A 22,890-nucleotide genomic window follows, 5' to 3' on the forward strand; every position below is an offset into this window, starting at 1 on the left:
TTGCAGATCAGGCAGCAAAATCGAGCCTACGAAAATATGAACAAGATATAGACGTCCCCCTGAGCCAAAATGAAATATATACATTGATCAATACCCAAATTAACAATCAGTGGAAAGAGGAATGGGATAAAGAATCCCGCGGACGGTGGCACTATAAAATATTAAACGGAACGATTACAAAATTAAATTCGTTCCAATTATTGAATAACCAAGATGACAAAAACATATCACGCCTGAGACTAGGGAAAACAGGGCTCAAAGCACATCTAGCAACTATAATCCAAAATTCTTCACCAACTTGCCCAGCCTGTCAAGAGCATGATGAAACCATAGAGCACTATTTGCTACAATGTATTAAACACAGTAAAGAACGAAGACGATTGGCAGAATGCCTGCAAATCTACAAATGTGAACTTGACCTTCAGACTATCCTTAACCCCAAACCACACCTGAGAGCACAAATATTCTCCTTACTAAAAGAATACATCAAATCGACGGGTTACGAAAGCCGAATCTGATAAAACACAATTGACCAACAACGGCGATACCTTGATTCTGAGGGCCGTTTCTGCTCTAGTCAACAATACGTCACCTTCTCTGATTAAAAACGGTGCATTCTCCGTAATTACCAAACACATATACTAACAACGGCGATACCTTGATTTTGAGGGCCGTTTATTCCACAGATACATAATTCCTCCCTACAACTTTATCCCCAACTATATCGGCGATACCTTGATCTTGAGGGCCGATAAAACGTCCATGAAACCAATCTGCAAAAACATAGCACACGAAAACAATGTAACCACAAAAGTTGATAACTGTAGTAATTAATAATATTTCTCCATTAACTAATCTGCCCTCTTATTTGTTGTTATTTATCTATTCTTATTAGTTGATATTTATTTTCTATTTATTTACAAATGTGTATATATCATACGAGGGCAGACCCTCTATCAATTTCTGATTGGTAGGTATACCACTAATTTGCTCCTAAATATCTGTTTTATCAAATATCTTCTTGCTTAAGATATACATTATCTCATAAACAAAACCCCTTCGCAAATCAAAAATACAACTATCTTGTATATTTGTTTTCTCTATTTGTTTTCACAGGGAAAAAAAAAAAAATAAAAAGGATGAAAATCTTTATTATCGGCAGCAGTTACGTTCATAGACTGGAGAATAGTATCCTTCGAAATTCGATCCCAAACTCTAGAATCGACTTTGGAACAGGCCAGGACATTCGGTTTTTTGGCATTGGGGGAGCTAGAGTTGGGACACTTAGATGCTCTGGAAGATTGGAAAGTCTCCTTCAGGAGACAAAACCTGACCTAGTTATCCTTCACATTGGGGGAAACGATGCGGACTCTCACAAATCAGCAGCAGCAATTTGCGCTGATATTTTAGACTATGTTGGTGCACTTAAAACGAAATTCCAAATTCCAAGGATCTACATCAGCCAGCTTCTTTACCGTCAGGTAACTCGGCGAATTTCGGTCCACATTTATAATACAAAAATCCATGAAATTAACAAGAAGCTGACAAACAACCAATTGGCCACCTTCTGGAGACACCGGGGACTGATCCGACCACAAAAACAAATTCTAACCAACGACGGAGTGCACCTAAACACTCTAGGCCAGGAACTGTTCTACCGGTCTATGAAACGTGCTGTCTGCGCCGCCATGGGAGGCCAAAAATAAAAATTGGAAATAGAGAAGGAAATCAATTAAAGAAGAAGACAGGGAAAACAATAAGAAGACCCATGGGACCAAAGAAACTTAACAACCAGGAAACGAAGACCAGAAACATGAAAGACATTATGACAATAGGACTATCTCTTGCTTCAACTAAGTGGATGAGGCCTGACATCCTTGCTCCTCATTTATACTTGTCGCACCTGTTACAGGCACAGGTTTCCAGTACGCTGGTTTTTCCTGGACGGCGTCCGGTATAAGTGGCGGGAGCTCCTTAACTCCACGCCACAGAGGAGGAAGCAAGAGAACAAAACTGTTAACCAATAAATAAAGGCACTAATGTTGTTTTCTCTCTGTGTAAATTTCTGTATAGGCAACTCATTGTAATTTTTTAATGCAGATCTATGTATTTCTAATGTAAAGATAACGTTAATCCCTGTAAATAGCTTACTATTTATCCCCTTTCTGTTAAATGACCATGGCAGCATTTGAACCTATAGAATAAGATGTAACATGCTACCACAAAGAGGTTAATCCCACTAATTGACTCATGTACATATGTAAATAGTATACCAACGCACTGCTGTTATGTAACCAAAATATTCATGTGTTAAAAAAAAAAAATAAAACACTGATTTGATGGGCCACGATATCCGCCAGGAAAGTGGCCCTAAAACCAGTAAATAAACAAACTTTCACAAAGGTACTTACCCTGGGTATTTTATAGGTAGAATGGATAGGAATACAGATGGCCTATCCTTTTCAGAACTAAAGTTACCTCCCTTTAACAGTATTGAAGCACAATGTTTTAATATTGCTACGAGGTCTGGTGCACCCACAAGTGTTGTTAATATATACAATCCTTCTAGTCGTATTGATAGAAAAGATTTTGATACTCTTATGTCTTATATTAATAGCACTTATATATTGTGTGGGGATTTTAACGCTTACGGACCCTTATGGGGTAGCATTACAACGAATTTCAATGGAAGGGTAATGACTGCTCTAGTTAATGATTATGAAATGTGTGTTTTAAATGATGGGACGGGCACTCGTGTAGATCCTCATTCTGGTAATCTGTCTCACTTAGACCTTACCCTTTGCTCAGCAGATATAGGTCTGTCTTTTAATTGGTTCGTTGATACCATAAGCCCTTGTCCTAGCGACCACTTACCAGTTCTAGTCACCTGTAATATAGACCACCATGTGAATCCTGTAGGCCAGCCTCCCAAATGGTGTGTGAAAAGGGCAAACTGGGATATATACAAAGAAGAATGTTTGAGGTCTTTTTCTCAGGATGTGTATAATAATGATGTTGATATTTTTGCAGATAATGTACTTAATGCCATTGATGTGGCTGCACAAAAATGCATTCCAAAATCCTCAGGTAAGGTGTCTAGTAAAATACCTGTTCCTTGGTGGAACGACGATTGTTCTAATGCTATAAAAAATCGGAAACGTTTAAAAAATCGTGCAAAACGCACTCGCCTATACCAAGACATTGTTTTATTTAAACGAGCTAAAGCTGTAGCACAGCGGGTGATTAAAACAGCTGAGAGAGATCACTGGCGACAATACTGTTCGAATTTATCTGAAAATACAAATACCAAAGAAGTCTGGAATAAAATAAACTCGATTAAAGGTAAAAGAAAATCAAATAACACCCCAACTATTGTTCATAATAATAGTAATTATGTTACTAATATTGACAAAGCCAATATTTTGGCAGACAGTTTCTTTTTCGTTTCCAGTTCAAACAATTATTCTCCTGAGTTTATATCCCATAAGGAAAATATTGAAGAAATGCATCCTTTTAATAATATTCTTTTTGATGACATGCCAATTAACAATGATTTTTCTTTACTAGAATTAAAGCAGGCCTTATCCTCATGTTCGGATTCGTCACCGGGTGAGGATACTACTACGTACTCCATGTTGTACAATTTGCCATATCACTGTATGACTATATTACTATTGCCCTACAATGCCGTTTGGTCTAGTATGAAACTCCCTGCTAAATGGAAAACGGCAATTGTTGTGCCCGTTGCTAAACCAGGTAAGGATCCCTCGTTCACATCTTCGCACAGGCCTATAGCCCTCACGTCCTGTCTCTGCAAGGTCATGGAGCGTATGATAAATTCTAGATTGATGTGGTTTTTGGAGAAACACAATATACTTAGTCCAGTACAGAGCGGTTTTAGAAACAAACGTTGTACTACTGACCATGTGGTTAATTTAGAAACCTCCATCAGACACTCTTTTAAATATAAAGATTATCTACTTGCCGTGTTTCTCGATATAGAAAAAGCGTACGATATGGTTTGGAGGACTGGGGTGTTAATTAAGCTGCGTAATATTGGCATTGGTGGGAAAATGTTGGGTTTTTTAAAAGATTTCCTGTCCGGACGTTTTATTAAAGTTCGAGTGGGACAGAGTTATTCTCGCATGGTTCCGGTGGAGAATGGGGTTCCCCAGGGAAGTGTCTTATCTCCCACTTTATTTAATGTAGCCATAAATGACTTACCCAATGCTATATCCCCTAAATTAAATTGCACGCTTTTCGCTGATGATAAGTCCATGTGGTTTTGCTCTAGGTCCCTTGCCTCTTGTGTCAAGCATATTCAGCAAGGTCTAGATGATATAATGAAATGGAGCCGGGACTGGGGGTTTAAGTTTTCTTCTGTTAAAACAGAAGCTGTTGTGTTTACACGGCGCCATACTGGTAATGTTTGTCTAACCCTTAATAACTCGACGATCAAAATCTCCTCTTCTTTTAAGTATCTCGGGGTTATATTCGATAATAGGCTTACTTGGGGTAGACATATTGACTATTTGATAGCAAGATGTGATAAAGTTCTAAATTTAATGAGGTGTGTATCGGGAAAATCTTGGGGGGCTGAGAAAAAATCATTACTACTGCTATATCGCTCTCTCATCCGTACCAAACTTGATTATTGTTGTGAAGCCTATGATTCTGCTTGCATTATGCTTAAAGAAAAATTAGATTCTGTTCAGTGCGCAGCGGTGCGGATATGTACAGGAGGCATGCGCACCACACCACTTAACGTTCTACAGGTATTCTGTAACGAGTGGCCATTGTCTATCCGTCGGCGCCTGCGCACCCTCAAGTTCTTTTTCAGGCTCAAATGTTCGGTTAATAATGCTTCGTCTCGTTTGCTCGAACCTTTCTTTTTTGACAACTTGCATGACTTAAATAGTTATGCTGGGTTACCATTTAGTTTGAGATCAAAGAACATATCTTCGTCTTTAGATTGTGATAATGTTGCTTTGCAGTCATCCCGTGTTCCTGATTTCCCCACATGGAATCTAGAACCTTCCTATATTTCGACTACTCTGAACGATGATAAAAAAAAATCTGATAATCCGAATGTTTCCTTACTATGTGCTACGGAATATATACATACAAGCCTATCCCAGTACTTGCAGGTATACACTGATGCCTCCAAGTGTCCAGGCAGCAACAGAGTTGGTGCAGCTTTTTGTGTTCCAGAGTTAAAATATTCCAAATCCTTTAGATTATCCAATTTTGTCTCAGTATTTACAGCAGAACTTACAGCTATCATCTGTGCTCTTCAGTTTCTCCTCGACCTAAAACCTTCCAGGGCTGTTATACTTACCGATTCTTTATCTTCCTTGCAGGCCATGTCAAATTATGTCTGGTATAATTCTTCATCACTTGTGTTTGAAATACTACATTTATGCACCACTCTTCGTTACCAGGGCGTCTCTGTGAGTTTTGACTGGGTACCAGCTCATGTCGGTATTGTGGGGAACGAAATGGCAGACTCCCTGGCGAAGAGAGCTTTATCCTTTTTAGATATATCCATACACGTGCCCTTAAACATTAATGAAATTATGAGTCATGTCGCACCTAAATTTGTGGATATTTGGCAGCGGCAGTGGGATGAAGCTAATAAGGGGAGGTTTTTTCACGAGTATAATCGTTCTGTCTTGTTAAATTCGCCAATATCATTACGTTCCCGACGAGATGAAACGCTAGTTTTCCGCCTTATTTCTGGACATGTACCTACAAATACCTATTTATTCAGAATGAATCTGCACCCATCTGGGTTATGTGACACATGCCTAGTTAACGATGATATCGCTCATCTCTTATTTACGTGTACCCGGCACTCTAACGCTCGCCGTGTTCTTTACCGGGACTTACACTCCATTGGCCTTCGGCATTTTACGTTAGCATCTGTTTTAAATCCTAAAGCGAACCGAGATAAGACTTTCCAGGCCCTGGCCAATTTTCTTAGCAGATGTCGTCGTTTTTAATAATCCGTTTTTTTTTTAATATTAACATGGTTGGATCGTCCTATCTGTTGCTTTTAAATTGGTTGTTGTCGTTTTTTTACCCGAATAGAACTGATATGAGCTGACGCTTCTACTGTTTTTTTTTCGTCCAGGTATTGTGTATGTATACTGTTCAGCTCTTCCTGTACTATACTCTGTGTCCCGTATATGTTATAACATCTTGAGTGTTCTAACGCCCACCTTTCCCAAAATCTCTCTTTAACCCATGTACCTGCCCATCTTGTACTGTAAATATGGATTGTATGACTACATTAAGAAACGGTCATCATAGTGAATAATGACCCTCTGCAAACAATTTTTTTTCTTTTAGTCATCAAGCCCAAAATTCGTCGGCTATAATGCTACAATGTCCATAGCACTAGTATTCAAACTTCTTCTTCTTGTCCTAAATAATATACTCTCCCTTTATATACTATCCAGCTTAAAAGCATTTTCAATGACGCGCATCGGCCCTTTGGGCCGGAAAAGCGCCAGTGCAAATCAACCCCCCCCCCCCCCCCCCCTTCACAAAGGTCCGCAGACTAACAGTACATGAAGACGTTAAATAGTCATACATAACACCCCCACCCTTCAGGGAAAGAAAGTTTTGCATAAAACTTTCTTTAACATATTCATAATTATGAATAATAATAACGTTTACCACAGTCTATAAAAACAAAGCTGCAGAAAACCAACTAGACACGTGACAAACAATCACCAATCACATTATCTTTCCCTTTTATGTGTCTAATCTCTAGATTAAATTCTTGCAAAAGCAAACTCCACCGTAACAAACTTCGGTTTTTACCTTTTAGTTTGTGCAAGAAGGTCAAGGGATTGTGATCTGTATACACAACAATGTGGTAACTTGACGAAGTCACATATACTTCAAAATGCTGTAATGCTAGAATCAAGGACAGACACTCCTTTTCTATTGTCGAATAATTTCTCTGGCACTTGTCAAATTTGCGAGAGAAAAAGCATACAGGGTGATCAACGTGATCTGTTTCATTTTCTTGTAACAAAACTGCCCCAGCAGATATATCACTAGCATCAACAGCTAGCTTAAATGGTAAATTAAAATCAGGTGCTACAAGTATGGGGCCGCTGCTTAGCATGGCCTTTAATCTATCAAAAGATCTCTGACACTCAATGGACCACAAGAATTTAGCACCTTTCTTTAACAGCCGAGTTAATGGCTCACTAACAAATGAAAAGTTCCTACAGAACTTACGATAATAACCTGCCATGCCCAAAAAAAACGCTTTAATTTCCTCTTACAACTTGGCACTGGAAAACAAGAGATAGCAACTCCACTAGGATGTACAACATTAAGATCAGTGCTATCTCTGTCTACATATGGCTTTAACATGTTAATGTGACAAAGTTGTCTAGATTTGCGCCGATCAGGAGTGAAAATAATATAATTAAGATCACTTAGCCTCTTGTCTACTACATAAGGTCCAAAATAACGAGCTTCAAGTGGCTTACCACTAACTGGAAGTAAGGCCAATACCTTCTGACCAACTTCAAATCTGCGTCTTACTGTCTCTTGTCAATACTTAGTTTTCATAACTCTTCTGAGAAGCTGTAAGATTCTCTCTGGCTAACTCACATACTCTGTTGAGCTTAGTACGAAATCTTGACACATACTGTAATAGGTTAACATTGTCACTATCACCAGACACAAACTTTTCCTTGAACAACTGTAGTGGACCACGCACAGTATCGCCAAACACAAGCTCAAATGGACTAAATCTAAGTGACTCTTGTACAGACTCTCTTACAGCAAACATTAACAAAGGTACACCCTCGTCCCAATCTTTCCTGTCTCAAAGCAGTAAGTTCTTATCATACTTTTCAGTGTCTGATGGAATCTCTCTAGTGCTCCTTGACTTTGTGGGTGATAAGCTGAGGATTTATACTGGCTAATACCTAGCTCATGCATAACTTGTTGGAACACACCAGACATGAAATTTGAACCCTGGTCTGACTGTACTGACTTAGGCAGACCAAACATGGTGAAGAACTTAACTAAAGCCTTAATTACAGTCTTGCAGTAATATTCCTTAATGGAATTGCCTCAGGGAAACGAGTTGAAGTACACATTATAGTTAACATATACTGATTTCCAGACTTTGTCTTAGGTAGCGGACCAACACAATCTATTAAGATTCTACTGAATGGCTCACCAATTGCAGGAATAGGCCTCAAGGCTGCCTTGGGGATTGTCTGGTTAGGTTTCCCCACTAACTGACATTCATGACAAGACCTGCAAAATTCAGTAACATCTTTCCTTATTCCTGGCCAATAAAAATGACTGAGAGTCTTATGATAGGTCTTATTAACACCTAAATGACCTGCTAACGGCGTTTCATGCGCTATGGTCAGTATGTCTTTACGATAAGACTTGGGCACAGCTACCTGATGCTTAATTGCCCATTCATCCTCCAACGAAACATCGGGAGGCCTCCACTGCCGCATCAATATGCCAGACTTGACATAGTAGTAGCATGGGTCAGGTAAAGATTCACCATCTTTAGCTGCATCATTAAACAAGCAAGAAATACTTGGATCACTGTGTTGTTCAGCAATCAACTCAGTCCTACAAAATGACTGATCACCACTAACAGAATTAGTATCTACTTCCTGCTGGCTGTCTAATTTGGAAGAATCTCCACCCAACATGTTGTTGAGAAAAGTCTCACTCAAATCAACAGTACTACCCTGGTCTGTACTGACTTCTCTAGACATAGCTCTTGTAACAACACAGGACGGATATAAACCCGCTATCTCGCTTTCAACTGGCTCTGTGACTGAATTCAGAGAAGGCTTGTCAACCATTAAGGAATCAACAGTAACTTTATCATGTGCTAAGTCATTTCCCAACAACAAATGAATACCCTCAAAAGGTAATGAAGGCTTAATGCCTACCCTGACAGGTCCAGATATCAAATCTGAAGACAAATAAATATCATGAAGGGGAACACTGACAAAGTCACTAGACTCTACTCCTCTAATAAGGGCACGAACCCCAGAGTACGACTCTTCAGAAAAGGGCAGAGTATTCATCAACAACAGAGACTGAGATGCCCCAGTATCCCTTAATATCTTTATAGGGGTAGCACCAGACATGTCGCTTCTAAGCGACACTGAACCAGAATTGATAAACGGAGCAAAGCTATCCATAGAGCATTTGGGAATCTTATCCAATCCCATATCAGCTAACTCAGATCTGCTTTTAACTGCTGATGTAACTTCCGGCAATGTTTTGTGCATAGTAACACAAAGACCTGTGGGCTTAGACTCATTCTGAGCTTCCCGTATCCTTTTCAACTTGTAACATTCACTCATCACGTGACCTACCCGCTTGCAAAAATTACAAGTGACCCTATTTCGAGGACTACCATTCCAATCTGAACTACGTGAACCATGAGCTGTAGAACCACTGGAGCCTGGTGTAGAACTCTTCTGTGCAGAGCTACCTCTACCCATGACTGGGTATTTCTACGTGTAAATGAATTAAATGGCTTACCCGTGTATGTAACCTTATGTGTCAAGGAATAATCATCAGCTAAACTGGCTGCCTCTTCAAGTTTACTCGCCTTCTGCTCATCAACGAACACCTTTACATCACTATGAATACAACGCTTGAACTCTTCTACCAGCACAAGCTGACGCAAACTTTCAAAATCCTTGCCTATTTTCTTGGCTATACACCAGCAATCAAACAACTGCTCCTTAGCTCGACCAAACTCAACGTATGTCTGATCTCTACCTTTTTCACAGTTACGAAATTTCTGGCGGTAAGCTTCAGGCACCAATTCATAACCCTTCAAAATTACCTCTTTCACATAGTCATAATTGGAAGCATTCTCTACACTTAACTGAGTGTAAATTTCCCTGGCCTTTCCAATTAGCACACTCTGTAATAACATAGTCCAGAACTCTTTAGGCCACTTCAAGCTATTTGCAATTTTCTCAAAATGCAGAAAGTACTTCTCCACCTCTTTTTCCTGAAAGGATGGAACTAACCGAATGTATTTGGTCACATCAAATCCTGAATCCTGTCTACCGGAAGGACCCGGTTTCTCATCTCTCTCTACCTCTAACTTTTTCATTTGGAACTCCAATTCTCTTTCCCTCTCTCTTTCTTGCCTCTCCTCTCTCTGCACTTCCCTCTCCCTCTCTCTTTCCTCTCTCTGCATTTTCAACTTTTCTAACTCAAATTACTTAAACTTAAGCTCGGCATCAGACTGACCCTCGAACTCATAATCAGATAATGCAGAACTATCAAACTTACCTATCTCCACTAAATGCTTCAACAAGGTATACTGCATATCTCTTTTCCTCCATGAAGACTTTACGGACAAACCTAAAAATGTCCCTAACTTAACCAAGTCTTCCTTCTTTAAACTCTCAAAAACATCCTGATCGGGCGCATTAACAAACTGTTTAGGATCAAAATCTCCCATTGTAAATATTTAGCCACTGGCTCCCAGTGGATGCAGCAAAAATACCTCCCCTCTGCACAGAAAACACGGCTTATGTACGGTCCAGGTGGATTCAACTATTCTTAGACACAGAATTAACAGCCAATGAACAGCCAGTTAAATAAACAGAGCATTGAACAAGGTGCTTTCCGTCAGGTCCGCGCTGTACTTATATAACAAGGCCTGTTACGCTTTCACAAAGGTCCGCAGACTAACAGTACATGAAGACGTTAAATAGTCATATATAACAGTATAATAATGAAATAATGATTTCATTCGCCTCGTAGGGGCCTCCGTGCCTCTGTCGGTTAGGGCCCTAGCGCAGCGTAATGACACAGGAGTCTCTCACCAATGCGGTCGCTGTGAGTTCAAGTACAGCTCATGCTGGCTTCCTCTCCGGCCATATGTGGGAAGGTCTTCCAGCAACGTGCGGATGGTCGTGGGTTTCCCCCGGGCTGTGCCCGATTTCCACCCACCATAATGCTGGCCGCCGTCGTATAAGTGAAATATCCTTAAGTCCGGCGTAAAACACCGATCAAATAAATCAATCAATCAACATTCGCCACGTGTAGCCTACGATGTGCTAAGTGCAGTAAAGCAGGAAGTGTCCATGCTTTTGGACAAGGCCGCGGGCTAAGCTAAGAGTGAAGCGTTTCACAGAACATCCTTGTAACACGGGTAATAGTACGCCAGTCATTAGGCTCTCATCCTTCTTATTTTCACCAAAGCCTTTGATTATCATTATATCATGCTCAGTTCATTTTCACAATACATTTCCATTATCATCTGACCGTCTCCCTATTCTCCCAAAATCTTTTGATTATCTCTGCTATATGCCCGACTCACATTCCCATAAGCCTTCCGTTATCATCTTACTATGTTCTCGTCGTTCTCACAAAAGCCTAACGTTATGACTTTTTCATACCCGATACATCGGCACATTATAACTCCCACACTATACCTTATTGTCATATTTCCATCATCAGCCATCTATCTTCTCTTGATTGCCATCAAAACATCATCCTTCTAAAACAGCACTATTTCTATCACCCCCACGCCCTTACACCGGAAAATACAAGTGAATCATCAAATGAATTACCTGCGGAAAATGGCAACAAGTTATCAGACTTGACAATATTTCCATCAGAATCCAGGAATCGGCAGGGATCAAAGACTTCGGGATCTTTCCACACCTGTGGGTCCTTGTGTAAGCTGATTAAGGGGGTCATGATGATGGTACCTTTGGGGATTGCATACCCCGCTAAAGAGGTGTCCTGTGACGCTGCGTGAGGTACACTCAATGGTGAAATATCTCCACATCGCAACACCTCCATCAGAGTGGCTTCCATGTAAGGCATGTGTTTGCGGTCGGCCATAGTCGGAAACCTGCCTCTTCCGATAACAGAACGAATCTCCGCCCGAACTTTGGTCTGGACATCCGGGTAGTTTATCATGTAGACCAGCGCCCACTGGAGAGTTGTCGCTGTAGTTTCAGTCCCAGCAACAAACAAATCCTCAATTACTTTTAGAAGTTGTTCATCTGAGATGAAAAAAAAAAAGACGGAAGCAGTGACAGAAAAAAACCATCATAGTAACAAGGGTCTCTTTGAAAAGCAGTTTGAAATATAATTTGTTAATATTAATTCATCAATCCACCCTTCTCCACATGGTGCCTGACAAACGTTTCGACCTTAAGTCAGAGCTGATTCAGAGAGGACGGGATTTTAACACTGGTAACAACCTGACTACTAAGCCGGTGTGACCATTTGCGCTGTCAATCGTTCATTGAAGACCAATATGGTGTGCGCATCTGTATCTCACATGTAGGGATGTTCGCAGGTAACTTACACCTGGCTCCCCGACTCCTCCTCCTTTGAAACTAACCGTCATCTTATAAGTTTAAAATGCTTGATTATGACGTTTCACAACAATAAATATATCGTACGTCCAATTAAACCTGAAATAGCTGTATTTGAGACCCTTCCACAATCGACTGAAACGAATACAGAGATCACTTGAGACCAAAACTTAATTTTGCATGCAGCGAGAACTCGTTATTATCGAACATCATGGCTCCGCAGTGGCCTGTAGGAGTTTAAAAAATGCTGTTTTGTCCCAAATTCTTGGACGTTTGCAAAGGCTAGAAATGAAAAGATAATCCACTCACCTTCAAATGTCGTGTGTGGGTCTTTTTCTTGAGCTTTATACATCTCAGACAAATAAGCGTCGATAAAATCCCGGGGCTCGTCGGGATTAAGCGTCTCCTTGTGCTGTTGTATCTGATCTATCAGAAAACTCTCCACCAGGTCCTTGTTTTTCATAATATTTTTGAACCCGAAGAAATCCCCGGGCAAGTATTTCAACCATGGAACAAAGTTCACTGCACCTGAACCTCCAATTTTATCTAAGGTTTCCTCAATTGACCTCGTGCAGGTCACCATCTTAGGGTCGTCATGCTGGAAGCGATCTCCGAACACCAGAGAATTAATTACATTCCCGACAGATGTGTGGAACAGTTTACCTATGGAAAATGTCGACCCCTTCGTGGCTGTCAGACACCGCAAGAGGATTTTGATTTCCTCAATGACTCTGACCTCAGAACTCATTTTGCCGAACCCGAAATCCCTCAAGGTGTGCAGTGCGAACCGTCTTTGCTCTTTCCACGGTTGACCCGACGCACTGGCCACACCTGTGGCAAGAAAGAACATGACATTATAGACGGTCTACTATCACTAGCTCAGTTATATAAAGCTTCGCTCTCCTTGACTGCCTGTTGAAAAATAAGGTCGAATGTTCCAGTCCAGGTCAGACTGGTTCGGTTGCTACGCCAAGAGCTTTTTGTGGTACCTATGTATTTTGTGCAGAATTGAAAAAGCATATCCATTGTTTTCGTGACTGTCGGTCAGCACAAAGACAAAGCAAGTGCCAGTGAACCATAATATAAGGCTGCAAGAGTGACAATTCAAATACTTAACTACGTATTTTCCTAGTAACAAGTGTACTTTTTGCCGTTATCCGCTATCGCTGAGCAAAAAATCGCAGTGCACAGATTTCTCTGTATCTTTGGCACCACCTTTACTACACGCATGCAGCTAATTCCTTGAATGTGCTCTGATTTCGAAAGGTCGGCTGACTGTAGCAGCCTGGAAATATTTCGTATTTTCGTCGTGCATACGTTACTTCCCTTTATTAACAGTGTGTATCAAGGTAATTATCCAATGCTGTCAGCATTTGGTAGTACTAGGGTGACGGAATTTACTCACGGAATTCCATATTGTCGTAATAAATAGGTTACTTGCCTTTTCAAATATTTATATCATTTGACGGCAGGTATCTGTCCTTTGTTTCAGCATCAAAGCATATGGGTTATTGAAAATATTGCAATATATTTTTGTCAGTTTCTCAATGCACGGAAGCAAATTACAATGATTCAAAAGCAGTTAGCCTTACAAGACATTACACAGGTGGATAAGTCACAGTTAACCACTGTGGTTAATTAAATTCCATCACACGAGTACTCCCAAATGCAAACAGTATTGCATAATTCCTCTCATACCTTCCGTCAAGGGAAGTAACCTATACATTATGAAAATAGGTATCTACCTCTCTCAGCTGTATGGTATGTCAAAACTATCTAACCGCTGGCGTATGCCAATTCGGCATACCGTACAAGAAGATTCGGTAGATTGTGTCCCAGCAGGATTATAACTGTTTGCTTTCCCAGTATTACAATTTTCACACAAGGTAGAAAGAGCTGGCTTCTATTTTTGTTTCATTTTTGATGTTCTCACTACCGTATCGAAAACCTCAACCGCCTCGTGTATTTATCTTGTTCTCGATATGTCTGAAATACTGCCGATGTGGCGTTAAGCCAAATCATTCATACGTTCATTCATTCATGCATTCATTCTAACATTGGTCAAAGGACTCTACACTGAGACTCCTCATTTATTATTCCAAGTAAATTTAATTTTTTCATTCCTAAATTTAATTTTCATTCATTCATTCATTCATTCATTCATTCTAACATTGGTCAAAGGACTCTACACTGAGACTCCTCATTTATTATTACGAGTAAATTTAATTTTTTCACTACTAAATTTAATTTTTCTCATTTATACATTTAGTTTTTCTCATTTATAAATTTAAATTTAATTTTTCTCCTTTATAAATTTAAATTTAATTTTTCTCATTTATACATTTAATTTTTCTTACTCTACATTTAATTTTTCTTATTCCTAACATTAATGTTTCTTATTCCTATATTTTCAGCTGCATATGCTCTTCAGTCTTAAAATTATTATATTTTTGTAAAAGAATACGTTTTTACTAAAAGTGTCAACAGTTTTTGTGTACTCATGTTCCCCCTTTCCTGGACACAAGTTTCGGCACTGTAGCAACTAAAGCCGGGCGTAGATTGACCTTGCGCCAAGGAAATTTACAAAAACCTTAAATTTCGAAGAAAAAAAAACACACAACTTAAAAGTATATTAGACATTATACTAATTACATCCACGCATCGCGGGCCCCGTCATCATGAACAGATCACATAACGTTACAGTCGCCAGTACCTGATCACAGTAGCTACCAGTATACCACGTACCTTTGCCTTTAGACAGGATCTCAGAGAACAGCAGTTTGGGTCGGTCTGCAAACTCGTCACCTCTGGTTACTAGCACCTCCTGCAAGTTTTCGCGGCCATGAACGAAGACTGCCGGCGTACTGCCCATGTACAGGAGGTAGATGTCCCCGTACTGAGACCGAAGCTTATGTAAGGCGGTAAACAGATCTCCCCGGAGGCTAAGGAAGTTACCGATGAGGGGCCAGGGTGTGGGCCCTGGGGGTTGGTGGGCAGGACGGGAGGTGGATCGAAGGAAGAAGAGCAGTAGGACCAGCCCGAAGACGGCCACCGCCGCCACGTTCGTGAACAAGACGCTGTACCACATTGCTGCCCTCAACGGCTTTGGGTTGGAAACTTTCCTATCTGAGCAAAACAAAGGTAGGTCAACGAAGCGTGTTATGTGGCTTAAAGTGTGACACGTATAGCACAGTGCTTGTTGAAGAGGGTTGTAAACAAAGGGAGGCAACTTTGACATGCTGCTGAAGAGTCCCCATTACACGGAGGCCTATATGTAGTAATCCGGAAAAAACTGTTTGCTGCAGCAGATGCATGTATCCCACGAGTGAAGTTGAAACCAGATTTAATAATTTATCTTACCAATCAGATCAGTAGTGACTATACCAATGGGAGCGGAACCAATCAAAGTGAGCGCTGGTGTGGGTTGGGGCTGCATCACTTTAGAGGATTTGTGTTCATATTTGGCTACTGGTTCTAATTATAAAGATCATAACATGTTTAAACATTATGTTACAGGAAGGGCTTCCGAGAAACGTAATAATGACTTTAAATCCACCAAAATCAATAAATTTACTGCCGTAGCCTTTCGCAGTCGGCCGCCCGGTACGACTCAGTGGGTGGCGTCATAGATAACCAATCCAAGTCTAACTAGCCTAAATAACCTAGAAATTCGTATCAAAACGATGTCATTTTCCAGATGAATTTTAGATAAGAAAGTATACTGCCATATCAATTTGAATCCATACTGGACGACGTTAAAGGTCCGTTTTATGAAACTGACATCTCTGGCGAGATTTTAGATTCTGAGTTTTCGGACGTTGAATTTGATCTTAATTTGTCCAGGCATTTCACACTACACTGACAACACGGACTGGTATACTGTAGCTTTATCCTGTGTTACACTGTGTATTTTGGGTGTTTACATTATTTACTATTTATTTACTATTCTCTCCCTCTGCCCGCTTCACAATAAATATCATTCTATTCCCCCAGGGGATTCTAAACCCATACCTAGATGTGATGACTACTGGTACATGTTATGTCAACATTCCAAATTGCCCATCCCACAAGAGGCATATTACAGTCGTGCACAATACAAATAAATGTGCGATGTGGACGACGGCGTTAGTGTACAGATATTTACTATTAGAAGTCGATTACCTAGAAGTATGTAACTGCCCTATAGCTAGTCTCCACGGCACTTTACTCCTTTCTTGAATTTTATCGTAATTAACACATTATATGACGTATCTGCGCAACGATGTATTTTTTTCTCTTTATTGCGCACCAAACATTTGAGAAACGGCTGATGCATGGTGGGAAAAAGGGTCCAAACGCGGTTGTGTTGAAACAGATTTAAGAAATATTACGACAACGGATAGTTTTGTAAAAGGACAACTGTGTCTTTGATAGTCATTGTTTTAGAGTTGCTTGGAAATATAAAAATAGTCAGTGGATTCTTAACTTCATAGCCACAATGATTAGCGAGATCATATTTTGTAAATACGGAATTTCAGTTTCATGGTGTTTCCAGTTCTTGTCGCAACCGTTTGCAAAATTGCTTCGGACACATCAGATTTCCCATGATTCATTTCACAATTTCCATGCAAGAGGTTGGCATATTTCTCCACTGGGTTGCGCGGGCTTCTACAGGTGACGTAACATCCACGCGCAATGTGCCATGGAGACTAGCTATAGCGAAGTTGCATACTTTTAGTTAACAGAATTTTCATACTATCAGTTTTCAGTTCAGTTAATAGTATTTTAACAACTACTGCGCACAGTGCCATTTTGGAATTTCAGCTGTATTCCTCTCATAGCTTTCCGACTTGCGCTGTAAATCCATGCCTTCCTGATGCTCAAATCGTCTGGAAACTTGAAAAAAACTGACTCCTGGGCTCTTCGACGACCTGTTTATACAACGCTGCGCAGAACAGCAAACTCTTCCGAGGAGAAATTCGAAGTGTTTGTTGTCATCCTTGTAGTTTTTTTAACACTGAACTATATGGCGAAGCTCTGACAGCTCGTATATGTATACTTCTCAACAGCACAAGCGCCGCTCTCCTATCTTTCGCTTTACATCATTGTCATTAGTATTTATTTTCTTATGTTGTTGCGTTTTACGCCGTACTCAAGAATATTTCACTTATACGACGGCGGCCAGCATTATGGTGGGTGGGAACCGGGCACAGCCCGGGGGAAAAAACCACGACCATCCGTGGGTTGCTGGCAGACCTTCCCACGTACGGCCGGAGAGGAAGCCAGCATGAGCTGGACTCGAGCTCACAGCGAGCGCATTGGTGAGAGACTCTTGGGTTATTACGCTGCGCTAGCGCGCTAACCAACTGAGCCATGAAGCCCCTCCCCCCCCCCCCCCCCCACCCTTCCATTAGTAGACAAGCTTGATATTCACAGCCTGTTCGACGCATGTAGACATGGTCTCATCACTTGTGTCCTCTCGTGGAACTACTTAATCAGCATCCGTCAATAAAATTGTTTTAGGTTTTGATTAGAATTATATTGCACATACTTTAGATAAAGAGAACGCATAGGTATAAAGTATTGTTAGAGACAAAGGTTGAGACGGAGTGCTTGTGTTTTCTGAAATCACTTCCTGCCTCATCAGGGTGACTTCAGTGACCTCGGCGTTGTTCAAGATTTTTGTACTAGATTTGCTATAGGTGGAAATGATGTAAAACGACAGGTACCGGTATAGAAAGCGGCGCATGCGGTCGAGGAGTATGTCGTAAATGTTGGACCCGTATGACGTAATCCCGCGGAGACTACCGAGTTTTGACGGGAAAAAGCCATAAAATCAGCCTCATTATCTAGTGATTTTAAGTGCCATATTACTGAGACTAATGTACCTTTTTTCAATATTTTTTATACTCTTTTAAACATTATGTGCAGGGGTATCTAATTATGAATAAGCAGTAAATCTGGGCACTAAACCTTTAAGCAGAAATAAGGAAAATGACTGAAGAAGATAAAATTATGACTATTTATATATCTGTTTGGAGTTTAACTTACGTCGTCGGGAATAGGAAAGTTTCAAGTTCGAACTCTTGTATCGCTAAAGGTAAAGTAAATCCAAGTTTACCATGTGACCTGTCAGAAATGTTGAGCAACTATTTTGATTATACTTATAATAACATGGGAGTATGAAAAAACTTTTACAGTAAGGTGTTAGAGTGGATGAACGATGGAGAGAATCAAGGAGGTGAGAGTTAAAGTTAACATTAAAGAACTTAAAGTGTCACTAGTTGGACAGGTGATGGGTCAATTAAATATCTACTGTATCGTTACCGGGTCATCTTCACGTTTCGTTAGTATCCTTGAGCGCATTATTTATTCGCTTACGTAACGCCGTGCTCAAGAATTTTTCACTCATATGACGGTGACTTGGCTTCTGGGCGCAGGAAACCAGAGTAAACCGCTCACGTTCACCAGGCATATGACAAACCTCCTGACTTAAAGCAGCAGCCGAAAAAGCGAGAGTTGGGTTCGAGCACAATCATTTGTGCATAACCTGAGTGAGATAATGTTTAAACCAACTGATCCATCGAGGTCCGTCAATATGAATTGATGTTGGTACTTGTTGCAGTATATTTTATTTAAACGCCAATGCATAAATTTAGTAAGCAGAATGCCTCATCATGTGACGCTAACTTTCTCTCCGTGCTCCTCAGGTAATGAAAGTGATTTGAAAGGGTTGTGGTGAGCAATACGTTTGCCGCCTAGAAGATTTTGTCAAATTTCGGATTTGTGACTTTCTAGCTATTCGTCGGCAATAGCACGTAGTTCGTAAGGCACGGGTCTTTGGGTGACCCCAATGATTCTTTCTTCAGTAAGCGATGTCACACCCTCTGGAGCTTTGAAAACAAACCTCTGCAGCATGGAGGTCAGAAAGAGGAAAAGTTCCATTCTGGCCAAGCTCTCTCCTAGGCACACCCGCTTACCTGTAACAAGATACGCAAATCTTCTGTATTGAAGGGGCCTCCGCGGCCCAGTTGGTTAGCGCGCTCGCGCAGCGTAATGACCCAGGAGTCTCTCACCAATGCGGTCGCTGTGAGTTCGTCCAGCTCTTGCTGGCTTGCTCTCCGGCCGTACGTGGGAAGGTCTGTCAGCAACCTACGGATGGTCGTGGGTTTTCCCCGGGCTCTGCCCGGTTTCCACCCCTTATAATGCTGGCCGCCGTTGTATACGTGAAATATTCTTGAGTACGGCGTAAAACAGCAATCAAATAAATAAATCTATATTGAAACTTATTTAATTTAAACCAACCTATCCGTGCAACCAAAAATCAGTCCATGTAGAAACTGGATCCCTCATATTTTGGTACCTGTTAGGATGGGTTGGTTTCATCTTGGTTTTGTTTTCACTCTTTCCAATAACCAGACTACGGAAGCCCATTAGAGTCACGGTGAAAAAAAAAAATTAAGGAGTAAAAAAGTCGAAATCTTTCCTCGAAATTTCGACATTTTCTCAAAATTTCGACTTTCTTGTATCATGCAACGACCGCGAGTAGGATCACAATTAAGAGCAAACCATGCATACGCACTTTGCGTATTACTGTCTACGATATATCCGTGTGTCATCAGAGTGTGTGACTGACCCATCAGGAAATCAAAATTTCGAGTGAGTGAGTGAGTGCTTGGTGTTTAACGTCGTACTTAAAGCGCTACTTTAGTCCTAAGAGAAGCTACGCGGAAATATTAAGATGATAGGAAGGATACTCTTGGGAACAGACCTAACATCAGGGTTTAAAAAGATTTACGACAAATACAACTTTAACTCGTATAAGTGGAGAGTCCTCAAAAACAAAATCTACGGCAGTTTCCGTAAAAATTTTCCTGATGTGACGTGATAATGTTCCTTATGTGACTATGAGTCAAGTAGATGTGAGGTTGAGTAAGGCAGGTATGCTGGAATGACGTCATGCACGTTTGAAAGTGGGACATCATTTGTTGCTATACGTCAGGGATTGGTGACGTGAAGTGTTCTTGTATGACGTTAGACCAGGCAAAAGGACAGAAAACTTTTGTTTCCATACTATCCTTCGAAACTAGTGACGGCGGTTTTAATACATTGTTGCTTTTAAACGGCTTAGGAAAGGATTTCATACTGTCTCAATCCTTACCATCCTAACCCTCCTTTTAAGACATTCAGATCTTCACACTGCAGTAGCTCTTTAACAATCTTTCAGTTATATGACGACGAAAGAGTCCACAGAGTGCTTGTAATGTGCCTCCTTGTTGCGGGACGGATTTCCAATGCTCTTTTATCTAGTGCTGCTTCACTGAGACGACTACCGAAGGCAAGTAAGCCTCCCCACCCCAGTCATTATAATGATACGGGTCAACCAGTCGTTGCATTATCCCCTTAATGCTGAACGCCAAGCGAAGAAGCTACAAATTCCTCTTTTAAGGCTTAGGTGTGACTCGACCCAGGATTGAATTTCTTAATTTCGAGAAAAAAGTCTAAATTTCGAGAAAAAAGTCGAAATTATGAGAAAAAAGTCGAAATTTAAAGTTTCTTGTGCCATTGTGCTGGTATTGCGATTAGAATCATGCACATATACCTTGCGTATTACTGCTTTGTCATTGGCACCATGTCGAAATTTGGAGACAAGAAAGAAAAAGAGATAAAAGTCGTTATTTCGACCTTTTTACTCCCAATTTTGTTTCACTGTGACACTAATGGGCTTCCGTACCATCATATAAGTGACGTATACTAAGTAAATTACACACTTGAGGCTTAATAGTTTAACTTTGGAATGTGAATATCATATGGGTATGTTTATGAAACTAGATGTTTATCATGCAGCTATCATATGGGTAACTACGTACATATGCAGGGAGGAACATGAAATGGCCTTCTCCGCACTAACCAGATTGAACACATTTGGGATGAGTTCTGAAGACTAGTGGGACACAAAATGAATCCACCCACAGATCTTTCGTGATCATGCGCACCAATGGCCACAAATTCTAGTAGAGTACCTCCAGAATTTTCCCACTCTATTGGGAGACGTCGTGTTGCTGGCAAAATCACTCTATGTGATATCAAACTCGTTACTGACTTCTTGTTTCTAGTCTTACCAGTTGTATACGTTGTTTTGAGGGGTTATTAAACGTCATGTATTTTGTCACAATAAATTGATGTCGTATAATTATTTTTTTTCTCTTTATTTTTACCAGGATAACATGATGATAAACACCTATTTTCATAATTATGAACACAATGCCATTATTTTGTTGAATATAGTAATCAAGTCAAAACGTTCGCCAAACAAATTCTATAAACAACTGTATCGCCAAACCAATTATATAAGAACAAATAGTTTAACAAACCTATAATATAAAGCTAGATCAACAGAGATATCAGGATGGACAACAATTTCCATCTACTGTAATTTCATGGAGGTGATTAAGATTTACCTGCAGAAAATTGTAGTAAATTCTCAGACTTGACCACATTTCCGTCTGAATCCAAAAATCTACTGAGATTGAATACTTTCGGGTTCTTCCAAATGTTAGCGTCGGAATACAAACTGGAGAAAACAGTGGTGACCGTGGTACCTTTAGGGATCACATATCCCGCTAAGGTGGTATTCCTGGTAGCCGCGTGAGGAACACCCAAAGGTACGACATCGCCACACCGTTGTACTTCCATCAGCGTGGCTTCCATGTAAGGCATCTGTTTGCGGTCGGCCATAGTCGGGAACCTTCCTCTTCTGATAACAGCGTGAATCTCCGCCCGAACTTTGGTCTGGACATTTGGGTAGTTTATCATGTACAGCAGAGCCCACTGAAGTGTCGTCTCTGTAGTTTCAGATCTGGCGACAAACAAATCTGCAATAACCATGAGAAGTTGTTCATCTAAGATAACACAATCTGCAAATTGTCACACAGGAAAAATGAAAAACAGCTTTAATAGTACATGTACTCATTGCCTGGAATGAAAAAAAAAAAACATTTGCTGTTTAGGGATATTACTGCTTTATATGAAAAACATTTTTCTAATGTTTTACTCATGTTTAGTTATCTTCTAGCGTGTAGGACCTGGACGGTAGTGTGAAACATACTGCCTCAGTCGTGGGACTGGTTTAGTTTAGGAACTGTTTTCGGAAATGACGTCTAGATGTCACAAGGTGATTTACAAAGCCAAAAGTTTTACACATTAGTCAAGAATATTTATGTAAGTCCAACATCGAATTCAACTCCTGTAATAATTTCGCAGCGGTCTAAAATCAGGAAATTTATCAGGTATATCTGGGGCTGTGCATATAGTTTTCCACCCATAATATAAACTGCAGTCATATACGTGCACTGAGTACGAAAAAAAAAACCCATCTACCGAATAGGGACATTAAAGGAATCAGCTGAATCAATTATATTTGCTTAATATTAACAGTCTGGTTATTTGTGTAATGAAACATTTATTAACAAGTAACAAGAAACAAGTAACGGAAACCTATTACCTCGTAGCCAGGGCAATATCATCAAAAAGACGTTCA

At 40.4% G+C, this 22,890-nt stretch overlaps 1 protein-coding gene across 1 annotated transcript in view; it reads right to left on the reverse strand.

Moving 5' to 3' along the window:
* LOC135466983 (cytochrome P450 2J4-like) overlaps nucleotides 1-22,890 on the reverse strand; it is a 28,657-nt gene that overhangs the window by 3,006 nt on the left and 2,761 nt on the right. Inside the window, exons 2-5 of the mRNA XM_064744736.1 lie at nucleotides 21,812-22,225; nucleotides 15,117-15,497; nucleotides 12,681-13,202; nucleotides 11,613-12,053 (exon numbers count right to left, since the gene is read on the reverse strand). Coding sequence (XP_064600806.1) covers nucleotides 11,613-12,053; nucleotides 12,681-13,202; nucleotides 15,117-15,497; nucleotides 21,812-22,225 — 1,758 coding nt within the window. The remainder of the gene's footprint in view (nucleotides 1-11,612; nucleotides 12,054-12,680; nucleotides 13,203-15,116; nucleotides 15,498-21,811; nucleotides 22,226-22,890) is intronic.

The sequence above is a fragment of the Liolophura sinensis genome, chromosome 6 (genome assembly GCF_032854445.1).
Source record: "Liolophura sinensis isolate JHLJ2023 chromosome 6, CUHK_Ljap_v2, whole genome shotgun sequence".
In the NCBI taxonomy this organism is placed as follows: domain Eukaryota; kingdom Metazoa; phylum Mollusca; class Polyplacophora; order Chitonida; family Chitonidae; genus Liolophura; species Liolophura sinensis.